Below are 19806 nucleotides of genomic sequence, written 5' to 3'. Positions count from 1 at the left end.
TGCTGTGATTAAGATTCCTGACATCTCTTTGAATTCAGCCCTTCTGAGCCAACCTCCCAGTCCAGGTGGTCCGTTGCAGAAAACAATGATAATTTGGAAGAATATAGTTAGTTCCCTTCATGGATTGAAACATAATGAAAATCCGTCAGGTTTCAGTCAGTTTAAGGATAGGGAAAGTGACAATAGGAACAGAAGAAAATGAGGAGGAATTTTATATCAGTTAGCAACTAATATTTTAAAGTGTTTCAACATTACTCTCTTGTAATTCTTTTTTTCTAACCTTCCTCATTGTTTGTCCTAGATCATTTCTTTAGAGTAGCTAGAAACAGGTGGTCCTCTGTTTAACTGAGATGTCCATTTCACCTCAGGATTGTGCCACTTAAAGTTCCAGCTAGGAATAGAGAAGGGTGTTGCCTACAGGTAAGGCAAGGTGAAGTGAGGAGGGAGTGGTGATGGTGATAGGAGGAAGAACAAGTAGTTTAACTTCTTTTTTTAAAAAGGTAGTTAATATGTATCACCTTCTCTTTACTCTTTTCTTCCTATGTTTTCTGGGTTTGGGGAAAATACAAACAGATTAGGTTGAATGTGTAAGGTTTAGCTTGAGGAGAATAGGCTAGTTCAACTAACTGGACTGTGAGTAGGGCTTTTTGTCTGTTTTGTTTGCTGTTGTGTCCTTATCATTTGGAATAGGGTTTGGATCAAGTAGTTGTTTGTTGAATGAATGAATGCAAGCATGTATGAATTAAGTAGACTGAGCCTGTAACTCAGTAGGATGAGGTTTGCAACTTTGTCTGAAAGACCTGAAATGCTGAGTCTCTGTTCCAGCAGTTGCAGGGTAGGTGGATTCTTTTCTAGTCCCTCCTATTGTCTTTCTAGTCTAACCCTATAAGCACAGTGCCTTCAGACTTCCTTTTGTGGCCTACAGTTCTGCACTGCACTCAGTGCTTATTTCTTAGGATTATGTCTATAAAGCCTTAGCACAGTGTCTGACATATAGTTGGTAGTCATTATTATTCTAATTTGGTACCCAAACAGTTCACTTAAGGCTCATCAAGTTAGATATTTATTTAATCAAAGCACATTTACATTATATCTAACTAATAGCATTACTCTACTAATACAAACAGGTATTTGTTTGTCAGGAGCACAGCAGTTAGCCAGGTAAGTGAGCTGTGATTATGGAGTTGGGGAAAGAGTTAGTCAGGGAATTGGGGTTTTTCTGGAGTGTCTCGCCTTTTCCAAGAAGTTTCCCCTGTCTGTTCTCCCAAACAGTCCAAGAGTAGTAAGTCTCGTCATGTGTTTCCTTATCTTTGCAAATGGTTTAGTACTTCCATTTTCATGGAGCTAGTGAAAATGAAAAAACTCTTGAGCTAGGTAAGATTATCTTCTTTTAAATCCCTCTACACTCACAGTAAGCTCTCAATCTTTACTGTGGCTTCAAGGCTCTGTCCTTTATAAGCCCTGCCTACCTTTTAAACTTCTCTCATTCTTGTTCCCTTTGCTACAGCAATACTGCCATCTTGCTGTGAAATGTGCACACCTATTTTATTTCCAACACTGTATTTTTGTGCTCGGTGTTCCTTGTGCTTCACTCCCTCCCCTCTGCTACCCACTTTAAATAATCACATGCCTTTTCTTTATTTATGTCTAAGCTTAAATGTCAAGAGACTTTTCAGACCATCCTGTGTGAACTTTTCTTTTTTTCTCCTCATGACCCTGCCTAGTCTATCTGTAATAATTTATATATTGATTTATTTTTTGTCTATGTTTCTCCCGCTAGAATGTGAGCTGCATAAGTGAAAGAACCTTGTCTGTCTTTGAATTTTATGAGGAAGAGAGAGTGAATTGACAAACTGTATATTGGAAATGTTAAATGGTAAATCTAGAAATCCAAAAGTTTCCTCTATTTAATATCAGGCAAAATTCTGTTCAGGATTTTTTTTTTTTTTTAAATATGGTGTTAATCAGGAAGTGGCTAATACAAAACTCAGTAATCCCTTGACCTTTTTTCAGCTGTCTCTCTGACCTCATCCTCTGTAATGGTACCTTCCTCACAGCTCCAGCCAGGTTGGCCATTTTGTTCTTCCTCAAGCACGTTGCAGGTGTTCACCTTGGTATTTTGCAGTTGCTATTTCTTCTGCTTGCAGTTTTCTTCACCCAGATAATTATGTGGTTCCAGAACTCACTTCCTTATTCAGTTTTTAGATAACATTATTTTCTCAAAAACATGTTTGAATATGAGGAGCAGTGTAAGTTTGCAAGTCTGTGTTTTGTAAATTCAGTTTTTATCTTGATAGCTGTTTATGTTGACTTAGATGAAACATGGTTCTTGAATTTTATGATATGTTTGTTATAGCTATCTTAAAAGGGCTTCTTTTTTTTAAGCAGAAAGAGGGGAAAAAGGAGCGAGCTGTGGTGGACAAGGTGTTTTTCTCAAGGCTCACACAGATTCTGAAAATCATGGTCCCTAGAACATTTTGTAAAGAGGTAAGTCTTATGAAATTATAATCTTAAGTATATTGGGCCGTTCTTTAATAAAATACCTGAGGCTGGGTAATTTATAAAGAAAAGAGATTTAATTGGCTCCTGGTTCTGCAGGCTGTACAAGCATGGCGCAGCATCTCCTGCACTTCCGGGGAGGCCTCAGGAGCTGGCAATCACAGCTGAAGGTGAAGGGGGAAGCCAGTGTCTCACGTGGCGAGAGAGGGAGCAAAGGGCCAAGGAGGTGTCACATACTTTTAAACAACCAGATACATGAGAACTTACTCACTATCTGGAGGACAGCACCATGCCATGAGGGATCTGCCTCCATGACCCAAACACCTCCCACGAGGTCCCACCTCCAACACTGGGGATTACATTTCAACGTGAGATTTAGGTGGAGACAGATACCCAAATTATATTATTAAGTGTTCAACTTTCAAGGTTACGTAAGATTAGAACAGTAAAATCATAACACTTTGGTTATACTGTAGGTCAAATGTTTTCTCTGTAGGTCAAGAAGACTACTAAATTTTTGTCTTTAAATCATCACCTGTCATACAAAAACCCTTGTTCAGTGCCAGTTTTTAAATAGTTTTGTCTTGTTTATGAAGTATTATTATTTCATTTTATTTTATGTGAAATACTAGGGTACTGCCATACAGCTACCCTAAATGGTGTTGCTTTGTTATAGTTAAATACTGTCGATAAACACTAGATTAAATTTCAAAAGACAAACCTTTTTATTACATTGAGATGTTAACAAGTCACATTAGTGTGGAATATATTTGATTAAATATTTTTAAGATATGCAAAATGATATCTGGATTCATCAGGTATTTCATTCAGAAAGTGAGCTGCTTATATGAATAGTTTTATAATTCGTTCCTTTGCTTTTTTATCAAGATTATCTTCATTATTTGATAAACATTTTTAGTGATTATTAAAATAATGCTGTATTCTCCATCTTCCTCAGCATTCTCTCATTCTGAGACTAGAAGTATCATTACCTTCAACTCTTCCTCTTCCCCTTGTCACCCTTTTTGGTCACTGGGATCTGCTAATTTTTCCTATACTTAACTGTTACAAAAGCGTTGCAGTTCCCAAAGACGACGTACATTCCTTCATCATGCTGGATTTGCTCTTTCCCTCACTTTGGCATCATGTCCTGATGATTCTGCCCTTGAGAAATTCTTTTTTAAAAAAAAGTAATAGCACTTGTTTTTTCCTTATTAGACAGAGGTAATGCATGTTCCTTGAAGAAAATTAGAAAATGCAGCTAGATTTATTTTTTGGCACCTGTCAGCCTCTTACTCATTTTGATATATAGTCATCTTGTGTGCAAGCATATATTTTAATTTAAAAATGGGATCACACACTTTTAAGATCTGCTCCTTCCCTTATATTATAAATGTTCTTTCTAAGTATTCTAAAGTTTCTCATAAATTATTCTCTACCTTTACATTCCTACTGTTCTCACTATATCTTACCTGGATTATTATATCTTAATTGGTCTTTTTGCTTCTTTTCCTTTTCCAATTTGTATTCTTGCTTAAAATCCTAATCAAAACATGTGACTTCGTTTTCCTTATAGGGTAAATCACAACCTGACTTTGGCCTTCCTTTTAATACCGTCTGCTTAGGAGATTATTGTTTTACAATCTGGCCCTATGTCCTCAGCCTTTCATTTGTTTACAACATCATGTCTGTGACATCCTGTACGTCCCCACAACAAAAACAAATATGTTTTTAAAAATTGCTTAATGTTTATCTTTTTTGTGAATATTTCTAATGACTCTTCAGGCATAACTGTCCTGCCTTTGAAGAATCCTTATTTAAAATACAAGCTTCTCTGGAAAGATGCATATATTACCTTCCAATCAGTTAACAGCTTAATGTCCATTTTAACTATTGCAGGGGTTCAATGAATGTAAAACAAATTTGAGACATTGGATGAGTCCCTGGGAATTAGTAAGGGAGGTAGAAGGGGCTAATTTGGCCAGCCTCCCACCCTCTGCAGGCCTTCTTCCCTTACTTTAGCTTCTATGTCACTGTCTTATTCTTCCAATTTAGAAAATTTAAGATCAGCTTTAAATGTGTGTACTTGGGGTTGGGGTGGCAGGATTCTCATCTCACAGAAAGATAACTGATTCCCAGCTAGTCACCCAGCATCTTGACTTTCCCTGCTTCGTAATCTGTCTTGCACAGCATTGCTTAAGTAATATTCTTTAAACATCACTTTTTAACATCACTTTTTGTTCTACTGAGAAGCTTGCAAGAATTTTATATGTGTAAACTCAGTACAGTACCATAGTTCATATGATTTTAATCCCTTTTTTCCCCCATTAAATCCTTCATCTTTTTTACCTTTAATCCTCATTCTCTTTTTTGTTTTACTATTTATCATATTTCTAATGCCATAACTGTCTTTTGCTACCCCAAACCTTCCCATCCCACAGCTTAGGACATGAAATGATACAAATATGTTTGCCTAAATTTGTATGCTACTTTTTATGTGTAACTCTTCCCTTCATAACTAAATTGAAAGCCCTATGAGGGCATGGACACTATTATAAATTTTTCTAACAAATTAAACCAAATTTATTCTACTTAGGCAAAATTTTAGGCTTCAGTTTTGGTTAGTTGTTTAACTGTATATGTGCAGTTACTGTCATTTTTCTTTGTTAAAGTTATATGTCAAAATATAAGAAAATCAACAATACACTGTAATCTAGATAATCTAAGTTATATTCCTAGCTTCTGTCCTTGACTAGGTATATGAAGGCAAGTCTTTTGACCTGCCTAGGATTCACTTTTGAATTCTGAATGAGAAAGATTAAATGAATCTGTGAGGCTTTTTTCATTTATATAATATTCTTGAGTTCCCTTTAAATATATTTAAAATTACTTATAGAAAAAATGTCAGCCAACTGTATTGAAACTTACATAAAGCTTTAGATTTGGAAACCAAAAATTGTTACCAAGGTAATATTTCTTTGAACTTTCTAAAATGCATTTATTTAATTTACTATACCTGGTTTATTTTAGACAGGTTACTTGGTGCTTATTGCTGTTATGCTGGTGTCTCGAACATATTGTGATGTTTGGATGATTCAAAATGGGACACTAATTGAAAGGTACTTTTTCAATCACCTTCCTCCTATATGTATGAAATGCTAATTTGTCTCATATTTATGCATTATCTTTATAAGCAACAAAGAGATTCTAAATTAGGTAAAAGATAACCCAAGTCAAATTATGTGTTTGTTCATTTACTTAAAAATTACTTAGTGTTTCCCATGTGCCAGGCAATGTGCTATACTGTGATGGGGTCTATATGCCAGCAACTAGGAGAAACTGTACCAAGCCTTGCTGAGCTGACAGTTTATCAAGAGTTAGAGACAGGTAGACAGAAAATTAAAATGCAGCATAATAAGTGCTGTATGGGAATTCTAAAAAGCCACCAAGTTGGATTTTTGAAATTAATGAGATAATTTGGAGGAAAATTTCAAAGCATTTCAAAGAATCACGTTGAGCATGTTTATTAGAAGGGAAAACAATTCTTAGACATTTCTTTCTGTATCTGGTGTTAGTGCTTTTTATATTTTTTCATTATAGTCTTTCTACATATTATTAATCACTGCAATTGCTAATTTTGAATGTAAAAATGTAAAAAATGTCAGTTGGGATATCTTGGGTTATAACAATTTGCCATTTATCTGTTAATAAAGAATTTATTTTTCATAATACCAATTTGAATGTCAGAGTAAACATTTTTGCTAGGAATTTTATTTCCTGATATGCAATATTTTGTCAGAAAATTCCTTAAAGTATTTAATCTAAAATAACTTTTTGAATGACAGTACTTAAAATTGTTAAATGCCCCAACATTTTGGAGTAAAGGTTTTTTTCTCTTAGATTATTGATCTGCTTCTTAAAGATTTGTAGGAAGAAGAAGAATGCTTTATGACCATGCTCTCTGACTCATTTCTCTAGGACAGTAAAAAATCTTGTATGTACAGGATTAAAGCGCTTGAAGTACATACTTCTGAATATGGGTAAATTATGTAGGCCCTCACATTCCACCCAAGTCTCCCTGAAACCTGTGGTCAGTCCTGTGCCTTTTAATTTTAATCAGAGTATTATATGAATGTAACTTTAAAAGTAATACATGAACATAGCTTAATGTCAAATGTCCTGCAGGACTTAATGACAAAACACATGAATTCCTTGGCTCCTCTCACTCACAACTGTCATTACGTGGAGCTGGTCTTTTTTTCTATTCTTTTTACTGTTTCATCTCTTATTTTGTGTCTGTGTTTCCATATTGCATACTTGTATTACTGTTCATAGATTTCTCAGTTTCAACAGTGTAAGTGTTCATTTCCTACTTTGGAAGGTGAGAATTAGCCCTTTTACACTCCCTCTGTGCTCATCTTCTCAATGTTTTATATGTATAATAAAAATTATGTAATTGTTGGTTAAATCACAATTTATTGTTTACATGATTTTGACTATTGCTTACAGCTGAGCCACATGGCATACTTTGGTAGTTGCTTTTCCATACAACTTTTTGTTTTTCCTGGTGTTTACAAATTGGCTGTTATTTGTGCACATTAGTTTCTTTGTTTTTTTTAAACCTACTTCCCCCTAATTCAGTTTGAGCTTTTTGACAATACTGCGAAATCTTCTCAGTATTGTAATATGGTCAGACACCAATTAATCTATCAACTTCATCTTTCTGTTTCCACCCCCGCCCTATAAGTTTTGTAGTTTCCAGTGTTCTTGCTTTTTTTTTTTTTTTTTTGAGATGGAGTCTTGCTCTGTTGTCCAGGCTGGAGTGCAGCGGCGCGATCTCAGCTCACTGCAACCTCTGCCTCCTGGCTTCATGCGATTCTCCTGCCTCAGCCTCCTGAATAGCTGGGACTACAGGTGCCCACCACCACGCCTGGCTAATTTTTTGTATTTTTAGTAGAGACAGGGTTTCACAGTGTTAGCCTGGATGGTCTCGATCTCCTGACCTTGTGGTCCGCCCGCCTCGGCCTCCCAAAGTGCCAGGTCTTCTTGCTTTAATCAGGATTGGTTGCATTTTAGGCCCACCAAATAGCAATCATGTTTGAACTTGCTTTTATCATTATTTTGGGAATTTCTTTCATCTTTGTATCCTGAATTAAATAACCTGTTTCTGGATTTTTTGTTTTTGTCTTCCTCAGTTTACTTTCTCGTTTTGGCAGATGCACTCTTTTTCTGAGTAAGGATGAAGGGAGATAAATTTTTGAGACCTTGTAGATCTGAAAATGTCTTTCTTCTAGTCTCATACTTGATAGATAATTTAGCTATGTTTGTGCATTCCAAGTTGGAATTCACTTTTCTTCAGAATTTTGAGAACATCACTCTGTTCTGGGTCTCAACCTTGGCTGCAGAATGATTGGAATCATCTGGAGAATTTTAAGAACTATGAATGTCTGGGCCCCACCACTAGAGATTCTGATTCAATTAATCAAACCTTTTTGAAGCATCTAGTGGATTCTGTTGCGCAGCTCCAGGGTGGGTGTTGAGGCCTCTTGCCATTACGATTGCTCAGTTATAGCTGGAGATTTGTTCCTCCCTCAATCTCCCCCTCAATCTTTTTAAAAAAATTGTTGATGATGTGTTACTGGATGTTTGAAAATTTCACTGAACATTGGTATGAATTTTTTTTTTTGTTCATTGTGCTGGGCACTAGGTGAACTCTTTTTCCATCTAGAAACTTATTCTTCATTTGAGAAATTTTCTTGTGTTTAAAAAGAAATTATTCCTCTCCATTTTTTCTGGAATTCTTATTAGCTGAGTGTTGGAGCCTCTGGACTGATGATCTGATTATCTTATAATTTCTCTTCTATTTTTGTCTCTGCCATTTTATTTTATTTTCTAGGAAATTTCTTTATTATCCAGTGAATTTTTATTTGTTATAATTTTATTTCCAAGAGTTGTCTTTTATATGGATGTTCATTTTTATAGCAATCATTCTTTTAAGTATGCAATATTTTTTCACCTCTGAAGCTATGTAAGTTTTTAATGTGTTTTTAGCTCCCTGCATTTTTTGTTTGTTATTCTGTTGTCATTCGCATTAGAGGCTTTCCTCAAGCATTCTGTGACTCTTGGCTGTGAATTCATATTTAAAAGTAAGTGCCGTAAACACTTACTAGAAGCTGGAGTTGAGAGCTTGTTAATTGGTCTCCCTTGAAGGGTGTTTGTAGGGGGACCCTAATCATGTGCACGTGTGTGTAGTACTCAGTTTTAAAATTTAATTATGAAATTTAAAAAAATTGTTTTTCATTTTTTTGTATGAGTTTCTGAACCATTTTTTTAAACCATTATTTTGGTATACTTTACACTTACAGAAAAGTTGTAAAAATAGAATAAAGGGCTGGGTGTGGTGGCTCATGCCTGTAATCCCAACACTTTGGGAAGCTGAGTCAAGAGGATCACTTGAGGCCAAGAGTTCAAGACCAGCCTGGGCAACACAGTGAGACTTCGTCTTTACAAAATATAAAAAAGTTAGCTGGCTGTGGTGGCACATGCCTACAGTCCCAATTACACAGGAGGCTGAGCAGAAGGATCACTTAAGCTTAGGGATATCCTGTCTCAAAAAAAAAAAAAAAAAAAGATTAGCATAAGGAACTTCTTTATATTCTTAACCCACATTCACCAATTGTAAAACACTCATTTTAAAGTTGTTAACTTTCTCCTAAATAGTTTTGAGCCTCTGCTGTGTATGAAATTCTTTAATATTTGGACCTTATCTCAAAAAAAGTTTTAAAATACTGTACATTCATACAGGATAATTTTATTTGAAAAGTTAACATATATCTCCATCTCAGTATTTAAGCTACAGTGCAAATTGATTTATTTATTTTCTCTTTTTGCCTTTTCTAAAGTAAGTCCAGATTCATGTATTTCTGCTAAAGAGAGCCTCAAAGAGACTTATTATAGTCCTTAATGTACTTCATTTTAATATCCTTTTCATATTTTAAGCTTATTTGTTGATGGTGACTAATGACTTTGGAGTATGGGCAAATCTATCTTAATAGGAAAGACACCCTCTTTAAGGTAGAAACTATACTAATTCCATGACATGGAGGAAAATTCTTCATACCTTGTTGCTGCTTTATCTAATCATAAAAACATATTTTATTTTCACCCATTTGGCTACAAGCAGAATTTAAAAATTACCAAACTCTCTTTTATAAAGATTCTTAAACATTTGGAAGTTGTAGTGATTAGGGCTATTGTAAAATTGTTTTTTGTTAATTATGTTTTTTTGCAGTGGAATAATAAGCAGAAATAAGGCTTTATTCAAGAAACCATTTTTTAAATTTATAGCTGCTACTCCAATGGTAAACCATTGCTGAATGATGGCATGTTCTTGTGTGTTTCACAGCTTGGGCAGCACTAAAGCACTTTGGTTTTAAGTAAGGTTTGGTTCAAACAATTTTAACATATATTCTCTGAACCTTTTGTACTGTCTTGATTGCTTAATGTCTCTAATATTCTTATTGCTATAAACAACATTTTTGTGTGGTTGTATTTAACTTTCTTGTAGTTAGCCTTTTTTTTTTTTTTTTAACTGTTTTACTTTTTAGGGGCTGTAGAAACATTGGAGTATTAATTTCTTTTAATCAGTCTAAAGGAACATTTCCCAAAGTATGTTCTGTGGAATCTTGGCTATGATAGAGGAAATGCTTCATGCTACAAACCCCTCTCAGAGAGTTAAAATGCACATACTATACATTAAAAGCTTTGAGAAGGTCTTTGGTAAAGACATTTGTTAGCTCTGTTTAACCTAGGGTTTCCCAAATTTATCTATCTGCTCCCTCACAGAAAGGAAATTATTTCTCTAGTCATATACTAGTAATTTTTGTGAGTGCGTGGGCAGCTAGGTTTAAACCACTTAGTCCAGTGTTTCTCAAATGTTTTATATAAATATATCTTATGAAATTTGGGAGAAATGCATGGTATGTGAATTATATTTCAATAAAGCTCTTAGCAAAAAAAAAAAAAAAAAAAAAAAGTAGACCTTTGAAAAACAGAGTGAATGAACCCAAAGAAAAAAAAAAAAAGAAATTTGGGAACATTATTAAGTATTACTTGAAGTAAGAGTTCTGTGATCAAATACATAATATCTTTGTATTAGGTCATAGACATATCTTACTCAAAGATCCTTTACTTATATAATAATGCTTTGTTCAAATTTTTAATAAAGTTTTAGAACCCTTTTCAAAAATTTTTAATGTATATTTTAAAAGCAGAAAAATACGTAAAACAGATTAACAACAGGCAAAAGAGGAGCTAGTCTAGCTGAAGTGTGTTGAGGAACATGAAGCTTCTATAGATCCATTCTGGGCTCTGATCTATACATTAGTCCCAGTGTTGGCAAACTAGGACCCACAGGTCAAATCTCACTACCTGCCATCTATTTTGGTAAAGTTTTATTAGAATACAGCCACACTTCTTCTTGGCTGCTTTTGTTTTACAGTGGCAGAATTGAGTAGTTGCAGCAGAGCCCTTAGGGTGCACAAAGCCTAAAATATTTACTTTTGACCCTTTGCTGATCCCCATTAGTCTGTCTCCCTGCCACTAGTTCACACAAATGAGAATCAGATTGTTAAAATATTTTAAAACAAACAAATGGTACTTTGTTTATTCATAATAACCCATTCCTGGGGCTATAAAGTTGTTAATTGTTATGCTAGCTAAATTTCTTTTGTAGCCACTTAAGCCTTTTTTTAAAGCAGCCATTTTTACTAAGAAATAATTAGTTATCATTCTGTTTAATTTTGCCATTTGCAGAATGAGTTTCCAGCAAGTTCAAAATGATGACATTTTAAAGTTGCAAACATGTTTTTGCAAAAAAGTGGTTTTTAGCATCTTTTTTATTGGTTGTTTTGATTTAATAGAAGTTTCCAAGAGTAATTTTAGAGCTTTACAGAAGTTTTCCTAGTGTTAGATTTTGCTTCTTTTGCAACTAATGCATTGCATGTGGTGGTTTGCAGTGGTATCATTGGTCGTAGCAGGAAAGATTTCAAGAGATACTTATTCAACTTCATCGCTGCCATGCCTCTTGTAAGTTTAATTCATTAAAAATCTTTTTAACACAGGGGAAATTTGCATCTTATTAAAATCTTTAAGGGTTTTACTTATTAAATTCTTTAAAGACTTATGATACTAAGTTCCTATTTTCAGTTTAGTTTTGTAATTTATAATATAATTTTCAATGTAAACATACTAGATGAAAAAGGGATTATGTTTGGTTTAATTTCATTTATAATGTGTATTTATATTCATATACATATGTATGTGGGTGAGGGGTTTTTTGGCATTTTTTTTTAACCTTCAGTCCAGGTTTTCTTCAGTGTTTAGCATCATCAATGACCATTAGATAGCAGTAGCACCCTTCTCCTAGTTCTAACAACCAGAAATGATTCCAGTCATTGCAAAATGGGTGTGGGCAGGGGGCAACTTGGGGAGTTGGGGGGATTTAGAGGAGGGAATGCAAATCATCCTGGTTACTTTAGGCCATAAACTATTACAGTAACTTGAACTACTAATTTACTTTAAGTTAAATTGGAATTTATGGTCTGAATTTTTTACAGATAAATTATTTAGTCTAAAATATAAGTGCTTTTCTTAGTTTGGTTCTCATTTTAATTTTCTTGGCGCTATAAGAATTTAATATTCTAAATTTGTGGGTAAAAATGAGAAGCTTGGTTGTAAAATCCAGTTACGTTGAAATTGCCAGAAATTCTTGTTTAATAAAGCTGGAAGTTGGGGCTACATAGCTTTTAGACTTTTTAAAATAAACAATTGGAATAAGCAACATAGAAATCAAAGATTAAGATTCAGCAAAGACCACTTGAGAAAATTTGTAATGTAACGATGGAAAATGTTAGTAAAGATGGCTCTAGAAATAATCTGGAAAATAGCATTAGTTGGTGTAAAACCTGTAGTGTTTTTTTTTTAACAAATGCAAATATAGTGTATATAGAATTCTGTTGTCTGGGGTTGTAGTGCTGATAGTAGGAAACAGAAAATATAAATGTCTGAACACCTAAAAGCAAGTCTTTACATTGGCTAGAAAGGGGATATATTTGACTTTTTGCCCATTTACCAAAAAAAGGGCAAGATATGTCACATAATTAGTGATATTAACATATTCCGTGTAAAGTTTAACATAGAATAATTCAAACCAGGTACATTTGGTTTAGCTAAATGCAGTAAAGTAAAACAGAACTGAATTATATAAATTTGGACTAAATTATAAAAATTATAGGATTTGGGACACAGGAAATAATAGAGAAATAAATTATAGTTTAGTAAGCAGAAATGAAAAGCAAAACCAATAATATTTGTTTGTTTGTTTTAGATCTCTCTGGTTAATAACTTCTTGAAGTATGGGTTAAATGAGCTTAAACTGTGCTTCCGAGTAAGGCTCACTAAATACCTCTATGAAGAGTATCTTCAGTAAGTGATAACCTATTTTTATATTAAAAATATTTAAATAGAAGAGTATTTATGAAGCTGATCAATATAGCAGTTTTTCTTATTTATTGTATGTTTTCTAAGAAAACCGCTATTAGGTACAGAAGGATGTTGGGAACAACCTTTCAGTTATTTGGAATCTAGTCCTGGCTCTTCCATTAATTGACAAGTCATCATTTTCTGGACTTGTGTCCTCCTCTCTAAAATCAGTTAGGGCAATCAATAGGATCTCTTCTGGCTCCAAACTTTTTTGTTTCTATGTATTTGAGCTAGGTGGTGTAACATGATTTTTTTGTTGTTGTTTTATCTTTAAAGTCACTTGTTTTAAAATCACTTTTCTTCTTGCTATTTTAGAGCTTTCACATATTATAAAATGGGAAATCTGGACAACAGAATAGCTAATCCAGACCAGCTGCTTACACAAGATGTAGAAAAATTTTGTAACAGTGTAGTCGATCTGTATTCAAATCTTAGTAAGGTAAGTTTCTCTCCTTTTTAAAAGATTATTTGTTTAATTTGTTTAATTTTGAATCTAAGCAAATTTATATAGAATTGATTTTATGGACAGAACAGCAGCATGTAAATATTTAATGCTTTTATAAGAAAATTAGAGTTGTTGTAATAGTTTCAATTATTTTAATTTTTTCTATTATTTTTGTGAGGTACTTTGGCAAAGAACTGATAATTTAGTGTCTTATAAGGATTTTCTAAGAATTTTGCAGGTTGATTGCATTAAAACAACAGAAATTTGAATTCTCATCTTTTGACCTGTGTGCATCCGGCCATTGTTAGAGATTGACTGTCAATTTATGTTTCTAACTCCACACTTATAACACTAGACTAGGACTTCCTTTCTGCCCATTTCTCTGCTTCAGTATCTTTAATTCTAATAGATCATTAGTAAGTAGTAGTCAAAAAATTTCACAAGATGCAAGTATATTTCAGTTTTCTAATTACTGTTTTTCCCATTCTCCTCAGAATATTGCCAAAGCTCCTGACTGTGATAGGCCTTAAGTCAGTTTTCCTTCTTCTCACTGATTTCTCCAGTTCTTATCTTAGTCATGTTATCTCTCCACCCTTACAGCTTTTGCTGTAGTCTTCTTATTAAACCCTCTTCTTTGCCATTACCTCTTGCATTGAATATGATATGTAGTAAGCACCTATAAAATAGTCTGCCCAGCATCCCCTCCCCTCTTCATCTGAGATGCTTCATTTCCCACTCTAACTCATGTGACTTCCCTTGGTGTTGGGTAGGAGCTTGTCTCATACTGGACCAATGATAGTATCTTTGCCTCTGGTCACAGTTGACCTAGATATACAGTTTTGAGACAAAAGAAAACCAAAACTATAAAAAGGACTGGGTCACATTGTAAGAATAGGAATGTTCTTGCTTCAACCAGGTGGATGGAGGGAAGGCAATTCTTAGAGATATATATCCACAAGAGCTGCTCTCCTCATGCTCAGGCCCAATGCTTTTCACTTCCAGCCCAACTTTGTTATTTATTTAGCTCTCCAGAAACCTTTGCTAACTGATCGCAAACTCAGGAACTCTGACAACTACAAATAGTTCAGTAATTAAGCTTTCTTTTCTGTTCCCAGTACCACATCTGAAAGTTTGTTTTCTCACTCTCTTTCTCTCTCTCTCTCTGTGTGTGTGTGTGTATGTGTGTGTATGCATGCATGCATGGTGGGAATGGGGGTGTATATATACAACTTTCCATGTAGTTTTATAGACATTATTATGTATTCTTTAAATCTTGGCACTTGAGCAAGTCTCAGGTTTTGTCACATCTGGAATACAGAAGAATATTAAGTACTTGTAGTGGGGCTGTGCACCAGTGTGTAAGTTAGATGTTTTAAACATCTAATTGACCTCCAACTTAAATTATGAGTCATTATTTTTGTCATAAGTTTGAACAGTTCTTGAATTTTATAAGTATCTCTAGCTTCTTGATAATTTATAAGGCAAAAAAAAAAAAAAAAAAAAGGAAAAGGAAAGGTAGATGTTGAAATAAGCCAGTTAACAAACCAAGCCATCTATCCTAGTAATAATGTGGATTAGAAAGTGCTGGCTGTTGGCCGGGCATAGTGGCTTATCCCTGTAATCACAATACTTTGGGAGGCCAAGGTGGGCAGATCGCTTGAGCTCAGGAATTTAAGACTATCGTGGGCAACATGGTGAAACCCCATCTACAAAAAATACAAAAATTACCCAGGCATGGTAATGTGCACCTGTACTCCCAGCTACTCCAGAGGCTGCAGTGAGCCAAGATCTCCAGCCTGGGTGACAGAGCCAGACCCTGTCTCAAAAAAAAAAAAGTGGAGGAGCGAGCAGTGGCTGTTGACTTAAAGTGAATGAACACAATTTGGGTTTCTTGAAAAACATTTCAAACTAATGCAACTGATGGTGCATTAGTTGAGTTGTCTCTGTATGTGAAGAGCAGTACATTAATGTATTATTTTGGTTCTAGAGACTTGGGTTTTATATCACAAAATTAGATTCAGTGGCTTACTTGATTATTTTGCCATAGAAGTGATAAAGTAATGGAGTCAAACAATATTGGAGCAGGAAAAGCTCCTCACTTTACAGGTGAAGATATGTAGAAACAAACTGGTAGCAGATTTGGGGTTACATCTCAGGTCATTTTATTCAGTGTCTTTACATTATATTGACACATTACTGAGTTACTAGTGGTTAATTATCACAGTAGAGGTATCTTAGTTGATGCAAAGTGATAAATGTTTTTCCTACTTGATGGTCAGTAGACATTGTGTAAGCTGTTCCCATTTTAAGTTTCTTGAGAGGAAAACTGTTATCTTTCATGTATTCTTTGATCTACTTACTATCACAGTACATTATACATAGTGGGACCTCTACATGTTGATAATTATATATTAAATGTTTAATGACATTTTGTAGTTAACATGTTGTATTAGCTATCATTCTAGTGCTTTAGTTTTAATTCTGTGTATTCTAATATTTATTTTACAGCCATTTTTAGACATAGTTTTGTATATCTTTAAGTTGACGAGTGCAATTGGAGCTCAGGTGAGTCTGCTTTTATTTCACCTTTTAAATTGATATAATATAATATTTGAAATACATATTGTGAATAGCTTGATGGCCTGTAAGAATTTTTGTAGATCTCAAAGAATGTATTTTCACATGATTTACCTAACAAAGTCTGGTTATAAAATAATACTTCACTCGAGATTTTAGAAGTACTAATTTTTCTTTTTAATTTTCCTTAAATTAGGTACTTGGAAAAATTTTGTGGCATTAAAAACCAGACAAATGTACTGGCCAGGCGTGGTGGCTCACTCCTGTAATCCCAGCACTTTGGGAGGCTGAGATGGGAGGATCGCTTGAATCCAGGAGTTCGAGACAAGCCTGGACAAAAAGCGAGACCTGCTTCTTTAAAAAATAATAATAAAACAAGTATTTAAACCATGAATATACTTGTACTTATTGTTTCAAAGTAATGTCTAAAAAGAGATATGGAGACATCCAGTTTAATATGAAATTCTAATGTTAAAATAATGATACATTTAGAGTGGGTGTAACAGTTCCAAGAATATTTTATAATGTAAATGGTTGGCTATCCCATGAGCCTTATTATCCAAGTCTCTGATATTTGTGATGGCAAGAATCACTTTTAAGTGTTCTTTGAGTTATCTTATTGAAATGTAACTTTAGTCATTTAATATATAATGTTATTGTTACATATTTATAACACAGCCATATAATAGTATGGTTGTTTTACATATGTATGTGGGTGTATATGCATTTCAGTTGATTAATAAATTATTTCCATACTGGTTTTTGTTGCTTTCCAAAACACTGGGAAAGCAGGGTTTTGGTTTTGCTTTGTTTTGTTTTTCGAATTTTTCTGTTTATTTTCCTAATTCTTTGCTGTCTTGTGATCCAGGTTTTATCATTCTTGTATTTTGTTTTACTATAAGCAAGTGAATAGGCCAAATCCTTCTTGTCTCCTTGCAGTCATATTTTTATGGTACTTAACTACATTTTTGTGATACTTAAATATGTCTCCATGTCTACTTGTTATCTGATTCTGCTGAAGGCAGAAACTGTTTTAGTTATCTTTTTGGTCCACGTTTGTAGTAGTTGTTGAAATGCATTGAATTGATCAGATTTACTTTTTTTTTTTAAATCTTGAATACTTACTAGCACATATATTGTGCTGGATAGTAGGAATAAAAAGTAAGACACAGTTCCTGCTGAAGAGGAATTACAATGTGGTAAAACAGGTAGATAGTCAAACAATTATGATGCAGCATGATAAAGTTTAGTAATAGAAGTTTCAATAAAGTATTTAGTGCCAGGAAGAACTGGAGGTGATATCTGAGCTGCTTTGGGGAGGTAAATAGACATCCATTAGATTATGTCAGGCTTGCCAAACATAAGAACAACCTCACTGAATGGAAACTGTTCAGGAAACATTTATTTTAGTATGGCAGAGTATAGGGTATATAGGGGAATGAGGGAAGTGCCTATGATGAACTTGGAAAGGTATGCTTGAAGCATACCTTTCTTTTTCTCTTGGGATGGTCAATGGGTGATGAGGTCACCTACAAAGTTATTAATACATAGTACAGCAGCTGGAAGCAAGATGTACACGCAGGGAAAGACAGAGCTCGTTCAGGGGGAGCTGAACTTGAGGCATCTGCACAGTATTAAGGTAAAGATGTGTAGTACTTATTTCTTGGGTTCATAAGAGTGATAGGACTAGAGGTATAAATTTGAGATGAGAAGATAACTAAGGAACGAGTTTGAGGGAATATTAACATTAAAAGAGAAGGCAAGAAAAAGAGGTCTAAGAATTATTGTGGAATCTTAAGAGATTATCAAGAAGAGTTCCAACAGGAGAGTATTAGATAACATAGAAAAAGTGAGAACTGCAATTAGGAGTTTTTAGGTGAGCAAAATGTAGGAGAGCGAGGGATAAGCTACAGTGGTAAGAGGAAAAGCCCATGAGTAGTAAAAGTGTAGAGGCTACTGTGTACTTTTTCAGAAAAAAAACAAAGGGAAAAAATTACCCAGTAGGGCAATTTCTTTCAGTCATTGAGGTTAATTATAAAAATTGTACATGTTTGTATCTAAGTGAATTTATTATTATATCCCAGAACTTTGTGTATCTTTCTCTCCCAATAATAATAGGGCCCAGCAAGCATGATGGCCTACTTGGTTGTTTCTGGGCTATTCCTAACTCGACTTAGAAGACCCATTGGTAAGATGACAATAACTGAGCAAAAGTATGAAGGAGAATATAGATATGTTAATTCTCGGCTCATCACAAACAGGTAAAGACAAATGCATTAAAGCCTTGCTAAAAATTAATTTCTATGGATATTGATGTCACTTAAATTGACTCCAAAAAGTCTAGTGACACCGTTACTGTAATAATGTGCATATTGTGTTGAAGATATACATTATGAAAGAGACTAGTTTTATAAAGTAGTAATCATGAATATTTTGAACTCTTTTTCTTACTAACCATGTAGTATTCCTGATCCACCTGTTCATACCTTCTGTTGATGAATTTTCTGTTAATTTTACTTTAGACATAATCAGTTTACAATTCAGATTTCAACTTATAATACCTGTTCCAAGAAAATTTTGTCTCAATTTTTCCACAAATATTTTTATTTTGACTGTTCATAATGCTCAATGATTCACTGTCACTGCATGTGCCTCTACCTATTTTCTAGAGTTTTTTAAATGTAAGATAGGAAGAAAAAGTGTGGACTTTGGAGCCAGCCACACTAGCTTCAAAATCTACCTCTTCCACTTAGCAGTTGCATGTATTTGATTTTAGCGAATTATTCATAGTTTCACTTTTGTTTATAATAGGTAGGTAATATAGGGTTGCAATGAGGATTAAATTTGATAATATATATAAAGCTTCCAGCTCAGTTTTTTATATGGAGCAAGTGCTCAATAAATGTTCTGATATATTGATCTGTTAATGTTAAGTCATTTTGAGGGTTCTAATATGTATTTAATATTCTACTCTATAGGCATTTACAAATGACAGTTCCCTCTTCCTTTATTTCCTTGGATTGCTAAAATAGTACAAGTTTTAAATAGGGTTTTTTGCTCTAGGGAGGCAGCGGAATAGAGTTAAGAGGTGATTTGCCAAGTAAATGAAAGATGCCTTTTAGTGAAAGAAACAGAAAGCATGACTCATGGCTCCAGTAATAAGAACACTCACTGCTTCACATGAGAACCCTTAAGACAGGGCAGTTCCAGGTATGGCATTATCAGGGCTCTGGCTCTCTGGTGTTCTCTTGGCTCTGCCCTGCTTTGTATGCTGCCCCATTCCTCGGGCTAATTCTTCTTGTGACCACAAGATGGCGATAGCAGTTACAGATTTCACTAGCTCCTCTCCCCTGCAGAAAGCTCCAGAAACAAAAAGGGGCCATCTCGCCTGGTGTGTCTTTATGAGAGCAAAGAAACCTTTCCTAAGAGTCCCACAGCTGACTTTCCCTCATATCTTACTGGCTGGAATTGTTACTTGACCATGCCTAAAGCAATCACAGCAAAGTGATTGGCTTAGACCAGTTGGGACCCTATAAATGGGGTTGAAGCATTCCTAAAGCATTAGGGTACATGGAAAATAATAGATAACTTTACGAAAGCTGGGATTATTTTAGGAAGAAGAACTATGAAGAGAATAGATGTTGGATGGGCAGCCATCAGTATTCCAGGATGTTTTATCCTTTCAGATTTTTCATTAAGGCTAAAATGACTCAGTTCAGGAAGAGAATCCTCACCTCATCTTC

At 34.4% G+C, this 19806-nt stretch overlaps 1 protein-coding gene across 6 annotated transcripts in view; it reads left to right on the top strand.

The window, feature by feature from the left end:
• The window catches only part of ABCD3 (ATP binding cassette subfamily D member 3), a 96765-nt gene that overhangs the window by 45792 nt on the left and 31167 nt on the right, over nucleotides 1-19806 (top strand). For 3 of the 6 annotated variants that reach the window (XM_009247621.4, XM_024245735.3, XM_063724912.1), the window contains 7 exons: nucleotides 2389-2487; nucleotides 5530-5618; nucleotides 11517-11586; nucleotides 12887-12984; nucleotides 13357-13480; nucleotides 15995-16051; nucleotides 18182-18324. In XM_009247621.4, the coding sequence (XP_009245896.1) occupies nucleotides 2389-2487; nucleotides 5530-5618; nucleotides 11517-11586; nucleotides 12887-12984; nucleotides 13357-13480; nucleotides 15995-16051; nucleotides 18182-18324 (680 nt within the window). 6 annotated transcript variants of the gene reach the window in all.

This window comes from Pongo abelii, chromosome 1 (assembly GCF_028885655.2).
Source record: "Pongo abelii isolate AG06213 chromosome 1, NHGRI_mPonAbe1-v2.0_pri, whole genome shotgun sequence".
Classification (NCBI taxonomy): domain Eukaryota; kingdom Metazoa; phylum Chordata; class Mammalia; order Primates; family Hominidae; genus Pongo; species Pongo abelii.
Note: the sequence above shows the minus strand (reverse complement) of the source record. Positions and strands in the feature narration are given on the sequence as shown.